Raw genomic sequence first — 21212 nt, 5'->3', positions numbered from 1 at the left:
GCCTCTTGAGCTCCCACCAATGGGAAGTCTGGGAAAAATTAACTTTTAGTCCTAACCACTTTAAAACCCAGCCTGATATATAGGAGACGTAATTTATAATATAGTAAGGTAATGCTTAAACTCTTGGAGTATTGCTCATATTCCTGTGCTTTGTCTTCTAAAATGGTGTCCAGCGATATGGAGGAGGGGGCTTACCTGACATAAAGGCACCAGGGAAGTCTGTCTTCAGCTCTTTCATTCTCTGGGCATCCTATTGGTCTCATGGTTCTCTTAGGTGTGGAAAACTCAGACTTCTGCGACTCTGTCTCAAGCAGTCCAGTGTAGGTCAGGTTACAGGTTTAGCACATGCAGGGTCTCTGGTCCCGCTCCCGGCAGTGGACACAATATGGTGAGGCCAAAAAGGAACAACAATGGAGCCATAGATAGGGGAGTCCTACCACTATATTCTCGATGGCGGCTGGTTGAGGCACAAGTCCAAACATCCGCCAGTTCCCCAACGAGGGGTCTTCCTGCACCCGTCTTGCTGGTGGCCTACAGGAAGTAGGATCAACACGATCTGCAATCCACAACCCCCACTTGTTAATTGCAATCTGCTGTCCACTTCTCTGCCAAACCACCAACGTAGCCTCGGCTGTTATATTAGTGGCAAATGGCTAACCGGTAACAGCTGGTGGCCACCCAGCCACAGTGGATGGCCATCTGATTACAGCTGATGGCCATCCAATAATTGAGCCAGCACCTTTCCACATGAGGCTAAGAGCCTGGAAACCGCTCTCTGGGACTTTGTGCCCACCCCACCCCACTGCAGGCTGGAGGCAAACCTACTTGCTTCCTGATCAGCTACCTTCCGAGTATCCTCTTGGAGAATGGGGGAATTTGTGGGTCCCCTCCACAGTACACAGGACCAGAAAGTAGCCTGGAAAAGCCAGCTGCATTACTAAGCTTTACATTGGTCTGACACAAATGAATCATATTCATATCATGTTGAGCAAAAGAAGTCAGATACAAAACATATATACTGTTTGATTTCATTTATATAAAATACGAAAACAGGCAGAACTACTTTGGTTTTAGAAGTCAGGATAGTGGTTGTCCATTGGAAGAGGGTTGGAGGAGCTTTTGGGAAGCGCGTGGTATTTACTCTCTTTATCTGTGTTATACTCGTAGGTGGGTAGCTTTGTGATAATTCATCTAGCTGTTCACTTAAGATTTGTGTTCTTTTCTGTATGATGGCTATACTTCCATTTAAAACAAGTACATGTGAATATTTAAAAAACCAAAAGTTTGAACAATGAGAAAACCAGAGCACTGGTTCTTAAACATTAATGAGATTAAAGATGGCCTGGATTGTAAAAATGCAGATTCCCCAGACTGTGCTTAGAAATTTTGATTCAGTAGGTCTGACTCAAGAATCTGTATTTTTAACATTTGCCCCAGGTGATTCTGATACTCCACACTTAAAAAATGCTGATTGAGCATCTGTAGTTCTGACAAACTATCCTAACTCTCTGGTTCAGATGTAAGAAGTTTGTCATATTGTTATTCAAGCTTGCATTTACTACGGAGATCTTTAATTACTAGGAGTAGCGTTTCCTCACCAGCTTAATGTTTTTCCAAATGTAATGACAGTTTTTTTTAAATGTTTATATTTTTTTCTATAGCATGGTTTTATTGCATCCATTGGATTCTGCAGTTTTTCAGATTTAATTAAAAAAACAAAATTTTATTCATTTCCAGTTGCATTTTTAATATTACAGAGACATTGACTTTTCTGGGACATGCAGCTTTTTAGATAGATATTTAGATATATATAACATGTAGTAATGTAAAAGAACTTAGTAAAAAACCAACTAGTCTATATCTGCAGAAGAGAGATCTTAAAATGGAGAGAAAATAAGCTTTAAAACATGTAGAGGAGAACATTGTCACATAAGGTTTGATAAAACCTAATAACGAAGAGTAAAATCAACAGCTAGTAAAATCAGTCAGTTTAAGTGTCAGGATACATAAAGTCATTTATAGAATTCTGTGGTCTCTACAGTTTTGTTGATTCCATTGTAAACATTCATTGATAGCAAATCTTCAATAAGTTTTTCTTACATCAATGGAAGGTCATTTTATTTCTAAAATTCCATTACCAGATTATGGTAGTTTTCTTTAAAATAACATATAAAGAATATTCTTAAATAAAAAAAACCACCACATTTCACATATTTGTTATTAAACAAACTACTGAGTATTTTTCAACCAATCCCAGATGTTTTAAGATTTTGCTTTTCAGCATAGTCTCAACCGGATAGACTCAGCCACCTGGATGATTCAAATACATCTCTGAAAGCATGAGAATGGAGTTAGTAAGGCAGTAAGGAGTCTTTTCTGGCTCAGTGACTCTAACAATTAAATGAAAATAATGCCTTACATAATTTATTCAAATGTTTTCCCCATTTTATACCGCCCCCCCCTTCCCAGGGAGTATGGAAAAGTGGTATTAGGTGCTAAATATAAGGAAAGACCGGTTAAACTTTAAAAATAATGAAATAATAGGGGATATTTGTCTTAATTGTTTGATAAAGGAATGGGCAATGGCAGATGTTTATATTTTTTAATGTTAAATTTTTAGAATAAATACAGCTGCGATTTGAGGAATTCACAATCCTTTAAGTGAAGGTCAGTATTTTGACAACTATAAAGCTGATCACCTTGATTCCACCTCTTTTCTCAACATTTAGAGATCAATGGTATTTCAGACTGCAGAACCTCTGCTTAATTTTTTAAGTACCTTTTTAAAACTGTTCACATATTATTTTTCACACTTGGCCTGGCTTGAGCAGTAATAAGTCATTCAGATAAGCAGCCTCTTCTTGGTATGTATGAATTCATAAATTTGTGAATATAGGTGTGTAATCGAAGTGTCATAGTGTCAATTGCCTCTTAGAAATCTTTATTTGCAAACACGATTGGCTGCAGGCAACAGTCATTTGTCATCAAATCATTGAAGTGTTACTGGCATCTTCCAAAAGAGAACTATCTTACAAAGTCCCCTGGCAGCACTGACTTGTTTGGAAAGTATACTTTTATATGTATTTGTATATGTCTATGTTTATATGTATTTGCCTGTATTTGTGAGAGTGTATCAATACCCATCTGTAATACATAAATAAGACATAAAAATTTCAACCTCTAACCCCCTTGGAATACCCTGGGAATCTGCCACCTGAAACCTTTTTACCAGTTCATGACAACTTTCAGTTAGCATATCCGTAATGACCTTTCCTTGTATATACTATTTTACTACTTGGTTATATTTTCTTTATAAAAATAAATTAGTTTCTTGATTTCTTTCTCCAGGGTTAAAATTTTAGTCTTTGTTTTGTAAAATTTCTTCTAAAAAATTACACTGCTCAGTTTTTCATACTGGACAGTTTATACAAAATTTAATACAGTCATATCTTATGCATTTGACTAAAATAACTTGTTCTAATTTATGAAAGAAAAAATAGGCAATAAAATATTACTGTATGTGAACGTAGTAAGACAAATATGTAAAAATTATTTTACAGCTTGTTTTTCATAGATGTTCACCTACTGGTACAAGATTAAAACCTGCATTAGCTGAGTGGATGCAAGCTTCTCCATAAGTTGGTGTCCAGTAATAGTGCTTTTTAAGGCCATTGGAGACTTCTGCAAGATACACATGTCCATCTACCACATATGGTTCCACATCTGTATTGCCTGGTTTTAGACAGCCCATTTGAATTAACTCTGAATATGCCTAAGATTTTTAAGAAAAGAAACTATATCATTAAGAAAATATTCATTTTATAGTGCTTAAACAAATTAGCTGTGCTAATTTGCAGTCTAAAATAAGATATTCTGAATAACATTGCTGAATTTTAATATTTTCCAAGTATTGTGGCTAGGTTTTTATTCATTTAATTTCACACAATGAAATTATAATCTTGTAAAACTTACTTCTAATATATTAGGCACGTTTTTCTTTTTTTTTTTAATGACTCCCAGAGTTAACAATTCTCTGTATTGCTAATTTTGTAAACCAAAGGTCCCACAGTCAAAATTTTCAAGTCCCACAGATGTTCTTAAATGAGGGGGAGGACTATTGCACATGCTCTTGCAGATCTGATAACGGCCAGGGACCCACTTCTCAGAAGAGTGAACCACCACAGATTTGGCAGACAACTGTATGGAGTTCATGAACCCCCTGAAGCTGACCTACCGATTTAGGCTCAGAGACAATCCCCATAGTATTTGATACTATCTTGGCTGGCTACCTAATTGTTTCTTCATTGTAGAAATTTTTTTGTCTATGTTTTATGGATCATTGGTACCTAGGTGTCATACAAACATGTTAAACTTGTTTGTCAGTAAGGTTGCAATGATAGAGAAAGGCAAAAATTTAAACAGTAAAAGGTTTAAAAGTCTAGTTGCTTTCTGCTTTAGCTTGTCATATTAGTTCTACACTCAACTTACACAGCTTCTAGTGTGTGACGTTTATACTCATATGTAGTATTTGGTATCTTTTGCTATTTCAAACATAAAACTTTCCAGTAGCTAATTTTTAGGACTTAATGTGAAGATTTGTCAAAACTGTAGTGTTTCACTAAGCGCTAATCATTCCTAAGGCACTTGTCAATAATTGTAAACAATGTCTGATGTAATGGAGAAGATCCCAGGAAATACCTTCAGTGAAGAAAAAAACTTACCACACATGTAGCTTCGTCAAATTTGTTTCCCCAAATGTAGATATTAGAGAGAATGAGATTTGTTTTCACTGACTGTGAAAGGGCAACAAGTCCTTCTCCCTCTATGTTGTTGCTGACTACGGACAAACTATGGAAAAAGGAAAAGTAATAACCCTGGAAACCAATACTTCCACAAAGAGAAAATGTGTAAGTTAGCAACAACATTTATTACATTTTATTGTGTAAAGTCTTTGCATCATTCTTAAATATATTTAATGTAGTACTCAAAATATTGTCCATGTAATTCCTAATATCCACGCAACAGTTTTCGAATTGTATGCGTCATATACCTGTGGCACTACCCACACTTAAATCGACTGTCATTTTATATTCAGTAAATATTTGGGGGTATATTACACATACATTTGTCAAGATAAAGCCATCCTACTAATATTTTCTTCAATTCATTTTTATTTTTAAATCGGTCACACTGGATGATTATGATTTTTCTATTAGAATTCAGGATAAGTAATATCAGAAAAAGAATTTTCTCATTAATCCTAAGCAATCAGCTAGAATCAATCTAATTTTTAAAAGATACTACTTTTGAGAAAGAAAAGGGAAATATTTACTGTAAACTTAATATTATGTCAGTTTAGAAACAGTTTTTATATTTCATCATGAATCTTAACAGTTAAGGGACTTGAGGTTAGTATTCTAAAAATTTAAGTTTTTCTGTTATTTTGGTTAAATATAAAACCATACTAACGCTTTGAGACTCCTGTTGTGTGAAGTGAGAGTTTCACTGAGATACTTTGCTCCTGCAGTTTCTATTCTGTTAAAAGAAAGATCTATTACTTCCAGGGTAGTGTTGCTTTTCAGTACATCAGCCAAAAACACCATTCCATCACGAGTTATTTTATTGCTAGGAAAGGAAAAATATGTAGTTATATTTGAAAATATGTAGTATTATTTTATTCAGAGAGCTAGCATGCTTAAAACTGTTATATAGTAATAAACAGTACTTTCTATTTTAGTAAAGATTTATTTTAATCATTCAATTTCCAAAAAAGTTAGTGAAAATTTGCCATAAAATGTTGTTTCCATTCTGGTTTACATAATTAAATTGCTCATTCAAGTTAATACGAGATTAGTATCAGTATAAACTAAATAAATTATAAGGCTGAGGATAAAAAGTTGACAACAGTGGTTGCGTTGTCTAATCTTTGGAATTAGTCTCTAACAAAACATCTTATGTACTATGAATATTTATGTAGATTATGCCTATGATTTAACTTCTGAATTACTTTATGTCCAAATTATCACTTACCAGCTGACATCAAGGTAGCGCAGGCTTTTGTTCAGATACAGAGCATCACATAACTGTTTCATACCACCATTTCTCATGTCATGCTTACTCATGTGCAGTTCAACAAGGCAGTGGTTTTCTTTTAACATGTGGCTTAGATGAACTGTGGATTCTTCCTAAAAATAAAATCTTTTTTCTAAAATATAATTTTGAAGCAGTACAATCCAAACATGCTAAGTTATTTAAATTAGCTTTTTAAAAAGATTTTATCGGTTAAGATGATTAGGCACTTGTCAATAATTGTAAACAATTGATTAAGGTTGCATTTTGTTTGCATTTGTTTGGCCTGGCTTTTAAAAAAATATCATTTTTGCCATAAATGATATCTTTTCTGTCTTAGAAACAGGCAGCAGGAACTTGTAAAAGACCTAAGTGATGTAAAATGCCGAAATACTGTACGAGTACTTTGAGAAAAACTAATAAAAGTTCAGTGAAACCACACAGCAATAGCAGGTAGTAGATGAGCTTTATAATTAAATTGTCCAAATGCTAACTTTGCCTTTTACTAGCTATATGACTTTGGGCATATTATTTCATCTGAGTCTCAGTTATTTTTCTCTGTAAAATAGGTGAAATTATACTTCCCTCGTAGAATTAAATAAAAAAGTACCTGGCACAAAATAAGTGTCCTATAGAAAACTAAAAAGCATTTATTGTAGTTCAGTATTCTATAATCCTGTATCTGATGTGTTTAAATTACTGCTTTGGCAATGAAATATATATCCAAAGGGAAACTGTAGTGTGCGATCTTAACAAATGCAAACTGATCACAAAGGGAGACCAGTATTGCTCTGCATGGTGCCTGGAACAGAGCACATACTCAATACATACTTGTGTTTTACATGGATTGCAGTTTTAGGTCAAGAAGTTTGAAAGAGGGACCACTCTTATTAAGGGAGAGAACTACTGTCAAATAGTGAAGGGATTTTTTTTTTTTTAGCTCCATTCACTGAGTTTATGACTTAATTTATCTGGCATCGTTACTTTTCCAAGCTCCCAGATAATGAACAGTAAAACCCTTAAATGGAATCAGTGTGCAGGGCCACATCTGAGAACAGCAAAGTATGAGAAAGCACACAGGATTCCTCTCCACTGCTACTGAAGAGGAGAATGGTACTCAGTGATAGAGGGTGGGAGCCACTTGCGGAAGGAAGAGAAAGCTGGCTAGAGTTTAGCTGACTGCCTAGAGCACACGGCTGAGAGCGAGGGCCTGGGCCTGAGAAAGAGCCTGGGCTTTTAATAACTATTCTCAGGCGGATTTGGGAATAATGACACCACTCAACATATTGAAGACAGGAATCGTGCTTCTAATGTAATTTCATATAGTTGAACATGCTTCCTCATTTAACCCGGAAAATTTTTATTTTAGCCTTCACATCTCCTGTGATCCTCAATCTGAGAACCTTACCGGCCCCTGCATCGATTTCAATGCCCTTCCTCATGCTCACAAGGCCCCCTTTGCATATCACACTCCAAACTTGTTGATCTCCCTCCAAGTGGACTGAAAGCTCCTTGAAGGCGAGGGTCATATGCTTTCTGTGACTCATCTCTAGCACGAAGCATTGGGTCTGGTCTAGGGCTGCATTCAAGTATGAATTAAGTGAGTGAATCATGAATGGGACAATCACTGAACGCTGACTTTGAGCCAGGCATTTTGCTGGTCTTCAAAGTAGGGCTATTGTATTCGAGGATTCTGGGTGTCTTGTTGAACAGATTAGATTTATGTGCATGAAACAATTAACATCATGTAAAATTCCAAAAATTTTGATACAGAAAAGTGCAGAGATAATTCAAAGGGAGAGATCTATGTGGGCAAAGCATGCAAAACACTTGTGAATATGAAAACTACTTTAAAAATATGGTTAATTCTCAATTACTAATAGGGAACAGTGAGGTAGATAGTTTAAAGACTATATAAAGTCTTTTTTAAAATAGTAGATAACTCTGTTTTTCTTTAAATCAATAAAATGAGATCTTATTCCCTAGCTTTTTACAACTCATAAGAGAAAAGCTACTTAATGTTAAGGAGCAAAGAGAAGCCTTAAAACTAAAAATCATTTCAAAGATACAATGGTTCAGTCACATCAATATAACAGAAACAAGAAAACAATTCATACCAGGTTTATTATCCAGCCTTTAAAACTTTATTTATGCTTTCATCGTAACTACTTTGCACATCACAGGTTTACTCAATGAGAATTTGAGTTTACGAGAAAAAAATGACATGTTTACTGCTTGAGTTAACAACATCTAAAATCGTATTTAGTTATAAAACTCTTATCAAGAAGTAAATTTCCTTTAAAAGTTTTTCTTTGTAAACACAAGTTTACAATTCTAAAACTACAATGCATTTGGGAATCTTGACATAACATTAAGTAGTACCTTTGTTTTATTCACATGTGCTAATATTAACTACCATCACTTTAAATACATACCTGTTCACCATACAGTATAGGTCGGTTTAGATTTATTCCTTTAATTTTCTGGTTCTGAGTCAGGACTGTAGCAAATGCTATCACACTTTGCATTCCCTAAAAACAGGTAAATTCATTAAGGAAACCGACAAATCCTATAAATTAACCTCTCTACATAAATATTTCAAGATTAGTAATCTGGAATCTGATAAATCAAAACTGTGTTTTTAAAAAGTTTAAGCATTTCCTGCTCTTTCAATTGTATGTCGGTTGATCAAATTCAGAAATGAATTGTTACTGTGTTCTTGTCTCCCTGCCCTAACATCTATTTACAGCATGCATGGGGACTTTTCTTCAAGTTTCAGTATCCATTTCCTAGGGTGTTTGCTTCTAGGTTTGCTCCTAAGCCCTCAGAGTTCTACATGATGCAGACCTCAGATACACACACATGTGGATCCCAGCTAGGGCTCTATAGTACTGAGAACACATGTCCTTATATTCATCCTTGCACTTTAAGTGTGTGTGACGGGAAAGGGTTACTGGTCACATTTTTCACAGCTCCCACAGACCTCCCTCTCTACCTCACCGGAGGAGCCTAACCTTCCCCCATGTCAGTGATGGACACCACACCCAGCTGTTACGCCAGAAAACCTGTGCCTCCTCTCACTACACAAGTCCTCCGACTTACCCTCCCATACAGTTGATCAGGAAGTCTCACAGACTCTGCCTCCAAAAGATGTCTCAAATTAGTCATCTCTATGGCCACCACCCCACCCCTCCCCGTCCTCATCGCCCACATGAACCACTGCAGCACCTTCCTAAGTGGTCAGTGGACTTCCTCTTGCAACCCTCTAATTCCCCACAAAGAAACCAGAATGATCTTTTAGAAGCACCAATCTCATCATGTCACCCCTCAACTTAAGGCCTTTCCATGATTTGCGTTTATAACAAAATCCCCTCTTCTTCCCCTGTCACATGCCCTACACCCACACCCCACACAGCCTTGCCGGATCCGGCCTCTGTGAACCTCTCCACCTTCACTGTGATACACCCTTTATAACTTCCTCTGTCCAGCCACCTGGCTCTTCAGGTCTTAAAACCTGCCAGACTTGATATTATTCATGTCCCTCCCTCATGATTTTTGCCTATCTGAATATCAGTTTTACTATTTACCTAATACTTTTCCATTAAATCAACTTACTTTCTCACTTTATTTTAAAACTCTGTATCACTACCATAAATGGAAAACCATAATCTCTTGAAGTAAACAAAGCAACTACACGAGTATTAAAATCACGTCAATCTGTATCAGTAATGGTATCCATACCACCCTTGGAGAAGCACTGTCTTAGAGTCTGTACCTGGACCGCTTGCCTAGAATGTTCTGCCATGGACCCTCTCCAATGTAGTTTTTTCTCATCCTTCATGATTCCTAGGTATTACTTCCTCAGGTCTTAGGCAACCATCCTATCATGCAAATTATCTTCTCCCCATTATCAGAGTACTTGGCCATCTTCGGTGCACTTTATTTGTTTATTGACAATTTTCCCAACTAAATATAAGCTTTGTAAGGGCAGAGACCACGTCTGATGCACTCCTGTATCCCTAGAATCTATATCCCTAGAATCTAGGATTGTGACTGGTATGTATAGACAACACATATTGAATTAATGCTTTCCCAGACCATCATGGCTACATCTACTACTATTTTATTTTTTAACTTTTTATTTATTTTAAGTGTGTTTTTCCAGGACCCATCAGCTCCAAGTCAAGTAGTTGTTTCAATCTAGTTGTGGAGGGCACAGCTCATAGTGGCCCATGTGGGGATCGAACTGGCAACCTTGTTAAGAGCACCGCACTCTACCAACTGAGGTAACCGGCAGCCACCAACTACTACTATTTTAAGCTTCAGGACCTATTACCCCAAAGAGCCTCCTGGTCCATCTTATTGTTTGCATGTCCCATTGATTTTGCATTAATCTATACAACAGGTTGCCAACTGGCCTCAAGGTTTGAAAGCATGCTTGAGAAATTGAAGCCTGGAATTTGAAGACATGCAAAAAACACACACTTCTCATTATCAGGCCAGATGAAAGCCCAGAGCAGCTTTTAGCATCATAATTTTAGGTTTGTATGCTACAATAACTACTCCAAAATGTTTTCAAAAAAAATGTATATTATACTAATGAAGTAGTATTTGTTTAATTAAAATGAACACAATCTTTTTCCTTTTAAAATCCCGTACAGGTTAAGAAGCATTACGGATGGACATTTAGAAAGATTTTTATTATGCTGGATAGTCTATAGTATTATTTACTATAATCTGATTTTATTAACAGTCACCATTATTATGCCTAGGTTAAAAAAAACAAAAACTTTTCCTCTGATATTAGACATTTGAGGCAAGCTAAATCATTCATAAGGCTGTCATTTCGCGGGACTCTAACAATTCTCTGTAATAGTTTCTGGGGAGAATGATCCACTATCTGGGTGATTTTCTCATAACCCATTTACTCACCAGATCACAGTCACCCAGGTCTAACTTCTCTAAGGATGAATTAATTTGTAGCATTGCAGCAAAAGACATTCCACCTTCATTTTCAATCTTGTTTCCAGTCATTCTTAGGTATTTCAGAGTTACATTCTTCTGAAAAGGAAAAGAATCATAAATTGGCTAAATTTTTCATCCACAGAATTCTCTTTAGATGACAGTAGTTAGGCGACTATATTACTATTTGCAGACTCATCAATTTTTCATGGCGATAAGATATATTCCTTAAAGGTAACATTCAATTTCCCAAAATAGATAAAAATCTAGTTTAATAGTTTAGTAGAAAGAATTTCCAGGAAACATGCCCAAACAATGAACAGTAAATGAAGCAGATTTTTAATAAAATTTCCTTTCATTGGAGAAATCTATAAATTTCTCTTCTAAGAAAATTATACCACTGCTTTTCTATTGAGATGAAATTCATATAACACAGAATTAACCATTTTAAAGTGTACAATTCACTGGCTTTCAGCATATTCACAATGTTGTGCAGCCATTACCTCCAGCTGGTTCCAAAACATTTGCATCACCCACAAAGGAGACCCTGTACCCAATTAAGCAGTCACTTCCTATTTCCTTTATATTACTTTTAAGGAGATATTTCTGAGACATTTGCAGTTTAACGCCTTCTCTTATTCCACTCTTTGGATAAATCTTTCACAAAGAAAATTACAGACATTTTATTGTCCTAATGAATAAATATTAGGACATGTAAGTGCAAATAATTATCTTTAAAACTAATTCAAACTCCCCTAAAAGCAGAAAGAAGGCAAGGATGTCCCTTTACCTCCTCTATTTAACATTGTCCTGGTGGTTCTAGACAGGGCAATTAGGCAAGAAAAACAAACAAACAAACAAACAAACAAACAAACAAAAAACAGCATCTAGATTGGACAAGAAGTAAAACTATCTCTGTTTGTATATGACATGATTTTATATGTGGAAAATCCTAAGGAATCCACCAAGAAAAAAAAAAGCTGTTAGAACTAATAAACGATTTCAGCAGGACACAAGATCAATATATCTGAGTAAAAACAACTGTCTTTCTTCTATACACTAGTAATGAACAATCCAAAAATGAAATTAAGAAAATTCCACTTACAATACCATCAAAAAGAATAAACTATTAGGAATAAAATTAACAAAAGAAGGGCAAGAATTGCACACTGAAAACTACAAAGCATCAATGAAAGAAATTAAAGACCTAAATAAATGGAAACACATCCCATGTTCATGGATCAGAGGACAGTATCATTAAGGTGGCAATACTCCCCAAATTGATCTAAAGATTAAAGCAATTCCCCTCAAAATATCAGCTTCTTTTCTTGCAGAAATTGATAAAATGATCTTAAAATTCTTATGGAAATTCAAGGGAACCAGAAGAGCCAACATGATCTTGAAAAACTAATTACAGAACTATAGAATTCAGTGTGAGACTGGCAGGAAGACAGGCATATAGATTAACAGAACAGGATGGAGAGTACAGAAATAAACTCTCACATTTATAATCAATTGATGTTCATCAAGGGTGTCAAGAAAAGTCAATGGAAGAAGAATTGTCTTAGTAAGAGGCATTGGACAACTGGATATATCTGCAAGGCAAAAGAATGAAGTTAGGCTCCTAGCTCAAATCTTATACAAAAATTAACTAAAAATGGATCAAAGAACTAAATGAAAAAGCTAAAACTATGAAACTGTTAGAAGGAACTTGAAGTGTAACTCTTTGTGACTGGAATAGGCAAAGCCTTCTTAGATATAACACCAAAAGCACAAACAACAACAACAAAAGCCTGAACTTTATCAAAATTAAAAAAATAAAAATAAAACATTTGTACTTCAAAGGACACCATTAAGAAATGAAAAGGCAATCTACAGAATGAGAGCAAATATTTGCAAAATACATATTTAATAAGGTACTTGTATCCAGAATATACACAGAACTCTTACAACTCAAAAGGACAAATCCAATTTAAAAATGGGAAAAGCATTTGAATAGACATTTCTCAAAGATACATAAATGACTAAAAAGCACATGGAAAGATGCTCAATATCACTATTTATTAGTGAAATGCAAATCAAAACTACAAACCCTCTTCATACCCACTAGGATGGCTGAAAATAAAAAAGACAACATGCTGGTGAGGATGTGGAGAAATCAAAACACTCATAGATTGTTGGTAAAAAGGGACAGCCACTTTGGAAAATAGTTTAGCAGCGCCTCAAAATATTAAACAGAATAAATCTATGCCTATATGGTCATTTACTCTATGACACTGGAAGCAAGATTTTACATTGGGTAAAGACACTCTATTTAATAAATGGTGCTGGGAAAGCTGGACAGACTCATGCAAAAAAATGAAGCCGGACCATCTTCTTACACCATATATAAGAATAAATTCAAAATGGATTGAAGACTTAAATGTAACACCCGAAACCATAAAACTCCTAGAAGACAATATAGGAAGTAAATTTGGAGACATTACCCTGATAAATCCCCTCAGGCAAGGGAAGCAAAAGAAAAAATATTGATGATTTCCTTCACAGCAAAGGAAACAATCAATAAAACAAAAAGGCAGCCTACTGAATAGGAGAAGATATTTGCCAATGATACATCTGACAAGGGATTAATATCCAAAATTTATAAAAAACTCATACAACTCAACACCAAAAAAACAACCCAATTAAAAAATGGGCAGAGGACACGAAGAGACATTTCTCATACAGATGACAAAAAGACATACGAAAAAATGTTCAACATCACCAATCATTAGAGAAATGCAAATAAAAACCACAACAAGCACTTCACTCCAATCAGAATGGCTATCATCAATAAATCAACAAGTGCTAGTGTGGATGTGGAGGAAAGGGAACCCTCGTGCACTGTTGTGGGATTGCAGATTGATGCAGCCACTATGGAAATCAGAATGGAGTTTCCTCAAAAAATTGAAAATGGAACTACCTTATGATCCAGCAATTCCACTCCTGGGTATCTATCCAAAGAAATCCAAAACACTAATTCAAAAAAATATATGCACCCCTCTGTTTATTGCAGCGCTATTCACAATAACCAAGCCATGGAAACAAGCGAAATACCCATCGATTGATGACTGGATAAAGAAACTGTGGTACATTTATACAATGGAGTATTACACAGCCAGCCATAAAGAAGAATGAAATCTTAACCATTTGCAACGATTGAATGGATCTAGAGAACATTATGATAAGTGAAATAAGTCAGACAGAGAAAGACAAATACTGTATGATCTCACTTATATGTAGAATCTAAAGAACAGAAAAACAAATGAAACAGAAATAGACTCAGAGATATAGGGGAAAAATAAATTGATGGTTGCTAGATGGGAGGGGGGTGGGGATGTGGGAGAAGGTAAAGGGATTAGAAAGTACAAATTATTAGTCACAATATAGCCACAGGGATAGGAAACACAGTTTGGGGAATATAATCAATAATGTTGTAAAGATTATGTAAGGTGCCAGGTGGGCATTGGACTTATTAGGGAGACCACTTCATAGACTCTGTACATGCCTGATCACTGTCCACTGTGCTATACACCTGAAGCTGAAGTTGAATAATATTGAATGTCAACTATAATTAAATACGTGTGTGTGTGTGTGTGTGTGTGTGTGTGTGTGTGTGTGTATATTCATTCATGGGATGTGGAGTACAGCATAGGGAATATAGTCAATGGAATTGTAACAGCTATATACAATGTCAGAGGGGCAGCAGATTGGGGAGATTATCACTTTGTGAGGAGTGTATATATATGTAACTATTACATTGTTTTGTATACCTGAAACTAATAAAATATATATATATATATATATATATATATATATATATATATATATATGTATTAAATAGTTACCAAATGATCTAGCAATTCCACTCTTAGGTATATGCCCAAGAAAATAAAAAATGTGCACACAAAAATGTGTACACATATTCATAGTAGCATTACTCATTAGAGACAAAAAGTGGAAACCCAAATGTCCATTAACGATAGATGAACAAAATGTGATATACCCCTACAATGGCGATGAAAAGGATAAACCTTGGAAGCATTAAGCCAATCACAAAAGGCCACATTTTGTATGATTCCACTTACATGAAATGTCCAGAATAGGCAAATTCATAGATGAAAAGTAGATTAGCGGCTGGGGAGTGAAGGAGAGAAGCACGGAGAGGGATTGCTATTGGGCACATGACTTCTCTTGTGGATGAAAATGTTCTAAAAGCTGCGAGGGATGGATTTATTTATTTATTTATTTATTTATTTATTTATTTATTTATGTTTGCGAGTGGTGAATTTAAAAGGCTAAATTTTGTATATGTGAATTATATCTTAACAAAACCACTTTAAAAAGGAGTTCAAAAGTGCTCATGTAATGTCCAGTTTAATAAATTGACATGTAATAAAAATATACATTCCTACAATATTAAAATAAGTTCACATTAACATTTGATTCTGTTGGTTTCAAGCTACCAGAAGTTAAAATTCCCAAATGCAATGTTAGTTTGAGGCATATAAATACTTACATATAGTGCTTTAGCAATCAAGTCTCCACCTTCAGTCCCAATATCATTAAACATAAGGTTTAAGTAAATGAGATTGTATTGTTTCTATAAGGAGAGAAAAGAAACTATTACATATGTATTAGAAATCAATAAATAATGTATGAGCTGCTTTATTTAAGTATTTATCTCCGAAAAACATCTTTGTAAACCAGAAAAGCTGCAAATTTAGCAAAAGAAACTACCATTAAGGAAAAACATCACTATTCCCATTTAAACATAAATATAATTGCAATCTATATGAAAGAAAAAGACTATGTTTAGTTTTGACCAATGAGTCAAAGTATGGCTATGCTTTATGTATTTAACCATAGTATGTACAACAAGTTTGCAAAAGATGAGTGGGGAGTTCTAGTTACCAGCTCCACTGAGACCAAATGCACAAATGGATTTTCAGTATAGTATTTTAAGTATAAATATAGCATAGAGTTAGGACCCTTGACATTCTGCAAAACTAGTGTTTTGTCTGGGTGCCATTAGACTAGTTGGTTTCACTGTAAACAGAACTAAGAACATTTTGATGATGATTTTTGCAGCATTTTCACTTGTGTTTGCTGAGAATAACATGGTTACTTCATTTTTTATCTTCATTCCGCCCTTACATTGTGCACCATTTCATGAATATGAGAATTTTAGGATCATTTTAAGCTCATTCGAAGCACTTTTAGCAGGAGAGATTTGGACAAGTAGGAAATTAAAAAGCCAAATGTAAGGGAGGACTCAAAAGAAAATGACATATGCTGCGTTAAACATTTTAACTGAAAATACAAACACATATTTGTTGATCTTCTGAGGTTGAAACAAGGCCTTTTCTTTAAGTACACCTTCTCTGATTGGTGTACTTTGTTTTGTAAAAAATGCAACTATAATGCAGCATTTCAGCTTGGGTGTCTCTGCAATAAAGTGTGAACTTAGGCTTAGCATGCTCAAACCCTGCACATTCCAAAGAATGGACTGGCTCTTAACTGGCTCCTGGGAGGCAAAAAATGAAAAGACCTAAAACATTTTGTAGTAAAATAATACCTGAAGCAGTTTTGCAGCATAGTATGCGCCAACATCACGTAGGAGGTTATATCTAACATCCAAACCTGAAGAACACAGATGAAGAGAAGCTGATATTCCTTATAACGAATACTTAAAATCAGGAAAATGAAAGCAGGAGTAATGATTTTTAAGGAGACATACCATTAATATAGGGATTCTTCTCCAAAACTTTGGAAAGAATCCAAAAATCATCGCCCGTTACTCTTTCCACTGGTATTAAGCGATTGTTACCAGCAACGTTTAATGTGATTCCCTCCAATCTGTTAAAATACGAACAAGAAACCCAGTAAAGAAATAAAAGTATATTTTTCTTCATGTGTAAATAGTAACATCACGGATAGCATGTACCACAATAGAGAGTTACATCAAGTGACGTAAAACTACTAAATACATATGTCGCAAATTTTGCAAAACACTTTAACATGTACTATATTATCTAATTTCTCTCTCACACACAAAAAGTATCCCCACTTGATAGATAATGATACTGAAGATTTCAGTGATTTGTATAAACCAGCTCACAGGAGGAGTTAAGGAGAAATCCAGAGTCCAGATTTGAAGGCTGCGGGTCTAACGCTCTTCCCAGTATACTCCACTACCTCTGAGACCTACTGCCAAGTGTCAGTAGTCTACTTCTCGGAATCAAAAGGTATGTCCATTTTACTAAGCATCTGCAAATGGCTCTGAAATCACTCAGTGTTCCCGGATTTTCACACAGATGAATATCAGTGAATATTACTGATATACCAAGTATTTGTCTTCCTTACCCCTGTTCAATTTCTTCATCCACTCCTTGGAGTATATGCAATATAAAAGGATTAATTTTCTTGGACTTTTCCTTACATAGATTATTATAATGTTCCTGGAGACTGCCAATAGGTTCTGGAGCTTTTGAAAAATAAATACATTACCATTATCTTTCATCATACGTAAATTATCCCAGGAGTTTCCCCCTCCCTGAATTATACATCTTTCAAAGATATAAATGTGTGTATGTGTATAGAGTCGGGGGTGGGGAAGAAAAGGAGACAATTAAGAACAAAGAGGAGAGAGATAGACGGAAGGAATGGGAGAGAATAAAAATGCTGTTTGGAGAACTAGGGCCATAGAAGCACCCACAGAGGGTGACAAACACTAACTTGGAAGAGACATAAAAGAACTAACCTCCATATGTAACGGGCCTGGTGGCTGAGGAAAATGATATCAGAGAAATTAAATATTTTGTCCAAACTTATGCAGTTAATAAGGGTACAGTACAGAAACAAACTGACTGCAAAGCTTCTTTCCACTCTACCACATTGGATTAAGGTGACTCAAGTTTTCTTATGATGGCTTCAAATAATGACAGTTTTATCAGAGAATCTAAATTCAAAAGGAATCTGAAAAATCACTAAGTCCCTTTGGCATCTTGAATATGCTTTTCACCTGGAGGCTGATGGCATCTTTGAATACAGTTCTATTGGTTCTTCCTAACAGTAAGCTGAGGCCTGGTTCACAGATGCCCTTCACCTACCCTGCCTTCTAGTTTCTCTTTCTATAGGTGATTTTTCCTTTCAGTCCTTAACAAAGAAGACAGAAAGAAAGCAGGAGTTGAGATCTCCTTCCTCTGTTACACCTGCAGCTTTCTTTATGGTTTTGCTATTGGGATATTACTTTAAAAGCATCTTTTTTCAAGGTCCAGGCCTGCTGGGGTGGAAGCTGCCTCCCACTATCTTTGTTTTGTCCTACCTTTTGTGTATGTGTCTCTAAAAATCTGTGCTCAGACATCTCACTTCCCAACTAGGCTGGTATTTTTAGGAGCCAGCTTCTCTAAGTCTCTACATCTCAAAGATGTCCTTTGTTGAGTGGATTCTGCACTATATGAACTAAAGAGTTTGCTAAACAAATTTGCAAAATAATATTTAAGGTGAGTAATATTTATATTAAAAATGACAGCAAATAAATTTTTCTTAGTTTTTTAAAATAAGCTTAAAAAAATAGTAAATAACTCACACTTATTCCAGACAACTGGGAAATTTCAGTATCAAAAATCAAATAAACATTCATCAGCAATCCCACTTCCAAGGAACCACCAGAGTTGAGGTCTGAGGATATTTCCCTATTGTTTTTCTTTTATATGTATTTTTAAAGAAAATTGGAACATTTAAGTATAGCTCTGTATCCTTTTCGTTTTCAGTTAACATATCATGAGCAGTTTTTCCTAGTTATTAGATATTCTCTGAAAAAATTTTAGTCAGTATAACTTCTGTCTCGTGGATGTATGTATGTACATAAGAAATCCTTCACTTATTTTAGTAAATTTTCATGTATTTCAATAATATCTTAGCACAATATTTCCCCAACTGCGATCTGCAGAATATTCATCTTCTACAAGATGATCAGAGATGTTCTAAATACAATGGGTTTTGTTGTCACATAAGTTTGAGAAGTGCTGAATTAAACAAAGCTAAAGAGAGTCCTAACTACAACACTTCTCAAGACATTTAAAACGGTCGGGTACACAGATGCTTCAAATTGTTGAGCCTGGAGGGGAGGGAGGATAAAAATGCTGTATTTGCCAGACATACAAGTCTGTGACCAGGATTCAAATGGGAGGCAATCTAGAAAATGCTACTTGAGCGGCTCAGACAGGAAACAAAGCACGTTTACTTGTTGGAGTTGGGCTTCTTTCCTCCCTTCTAGATACTACCTTCTTTGGTATTAAAAATGGGAGAGGATTGCCCTGAAGTTCTGAGGTTCAGTGCCTGCCCTCAGCTGTCTGCACCACACCCAGGAGGATGTGAAGAAATGTATCAGACTCACAACTTACGTTTTTGTGAATGAAGGAATCTTCAATTACAAGAATATTTATTTACCTGGCCATGGCTTTCAAGTGTTTAAAAGTCTACTATATATTTCTGCTATCCTTTTAAAATTCACCTATGTATTGTTTCAGGATTTTATGGCACCAATAATTTATGTCCTATATTTTAGAAGTAAAATAATAAATCAGTCTTCAAACTGTAAAGTGAAAACTAGGAAAAACCAGCTATGCAGGTAAATGTCAAGAATCTAACCCAAATTTCATTTTTCACACGCCGAAGCCTTGAATTCCAAACAGCTTTTTACCTAGCAGCACGTTTTATAATTTCTAGAGAAGGGCTCATCCGGAGGTTCCCTATGCCCTCCTATGCTGGAACAGCCAAGTACTGGGAAATCCAAGGGTCAAAAGTAAGTGACTTGGGTGCCTATGTAACTTTGAACATGTTACTTAAATTTTCAGAGCTTAAATTTCCTCTTTATGCTAAAGTCAGAGAATAACAAAGCCCATCTCACGGGTGCAATGAGGCAGACGGAAGGCTCCCAGCACAGTTCCATTTCTACAAGCACGCGCTTTAAAACAAGCATCCAAAATGTAAACTGTAGGGGGAAGAGGGGCGTGCAGGCTGTTTCCTCTGCTACTGATAATTCATGGGCGCAGAAATATTTAAAACGGAGGTGGCCTAGAGGTGCAAAGTCAGAATGGTCTCAAGACCCTCTTGCCCACCTGGGCCCTGTTCTCTCCACAAAAGGGGGCCCGCGAAGAGCACCTGGTCATCCTTCCCAGAGACCAGACCGTAAGAGCAAAGCGACAGGCACACCTTCCTTCAGGACAATCTACCGCGCTAAGGGAGGGGAATCCCTCGTGGGGCTTTGGGGCTCTCTTTCTGCCTGCGTTTGGGGGGTACCCCAAAGTCCCGGCCACTGCTGGGGTTCACAGGATATCCTCCCGCCACGCTGCCTCGGGCTCCCAGCCTACTCGGTGGAAAAGGCTGGCGAGACCCCGCAGCAGCTCGGGCTCCGGCACGCCTTGCGCGTTTTTTCCAGGCCCGGCGAGCGCTGAAGGTCACCCTTTCTTACCCCTACGGTCCGCTAAGACCCAGGCCGGCCTAGGGCTCGGGGTGGGGACGCCAGGGGGGGCTGGGGACTTGGCTGGAGCGGCACCCTCCCGGCTGCGCCACATGCTCCTCTCACCCCACCGCCCGAGTTGCCGCGTTGTCATGACGACCGGGCGCATGCGCCTGCCCAGTCCCCTGAGCGTCGCATCCAGTTGGCTGTGGGATTCCTGCCATTACTCACATGGGCCTTGAGGCCTGACTGGACAGGAGGTAACTACCCCTGCTGTGGCTGTTCCTTAGTCATCATGTCTGGGTCCAGATCACCCAGCCCGGTGTTAAAGACACACGGAGGGTGGGCGACCAGCTCCTTTGCAGGGAGTTTTCCAGGTTTAGGAGACATCCCTGTTGGGCCTGGGCCGGGACTACAAAGATGATTATGACACAGCCCCCTCCCAAAGTGTGCACACAGCTGCGGAGACCACATGCAAAAACAGATGACAGCACTAGCACAGATAGCTAAGGGAGCATAAAGGGGCATGTAGATCAGTCTTGGGGGTTGCGGGGGTGGGGGGGGTGGGGGGGAGGGGCATAAGGGAAGGTGCTCCTATCACTCCAATCAGAAAATTCCATGGGTTTTAAGAAGCTCCTGTGTCAGGAATTTGGGAACAAAGACCACATACGAAGTT

General features: G+C 36.8%; 1 protein-coding gene across 2 annotated transcripts; it reads right to left on the bottom strand.

The window, feature by feature from the left end:
• Positions 1 to 2005: 2005 nt before the first annotated feature.
• Positions 2006 to 20705, bottom strand: LRRC34 (leucine rich repeat containing 34). 2 transcript variants are annotated; one of them, XM_033122686.1, is made up of 11 exons: positions 20549 to 20705; positions 17437 to 17557; positions 16811 to 16929; positions 16649 to 16713; positions 15590 to 15673; positions 11002 to 11130; positions 8505 to 8600; positions 6031 to 6185; positions 5470 to 5625; positions 4722 to 4848; positions 2006 to 3772 (listed from the first exon to the last, which is right to left on the bottom strand). In XM_033122686.1, the coding sequence occupies exons 1-11, from the start codon at positions 20703 to 20705 to the stop codon at positions 3569 to 3571; spliced, it is 1413 nt and encodes a 470-aa protein (XP_032978577.1). In that variant the 3' UTR covers positions 2006 to 3568. The 2 variants fall into 2 exon arrangements, with proteins under 2 accessions (XP_032978577.1, XP_032978587.1); XM_033122696.1 differs by lacking the exon at positions 5470 to 5625.
• Between the last annotated feature and the right edge of the window lie 507 nt (positions 20706 to 21212).

The sequence above is a fragment of the Rhinolophus ferrumequinum genome, chromosome 2 (genome assembly GCF_004115265.2).
Source record: "Rhinolophus ferrumequinum isolate MPI-CBG mRhiFer1 chromosome 2, mRhiFer1_v1.p, whole genome shotgun sequence".
Taxonomy (NCBI): domain Eukaryota; kingdom Metazoa; phylum Chordata; class Mammalia; order Chiroptera; family Rhinolophidae; genus Rhinolophus; species Rhinolophus ferrumequinum.
Note: the sequence above shows the minus strand (reverse complement) of the source record. Positions and strands in the feature narration are given on the sequence as shown.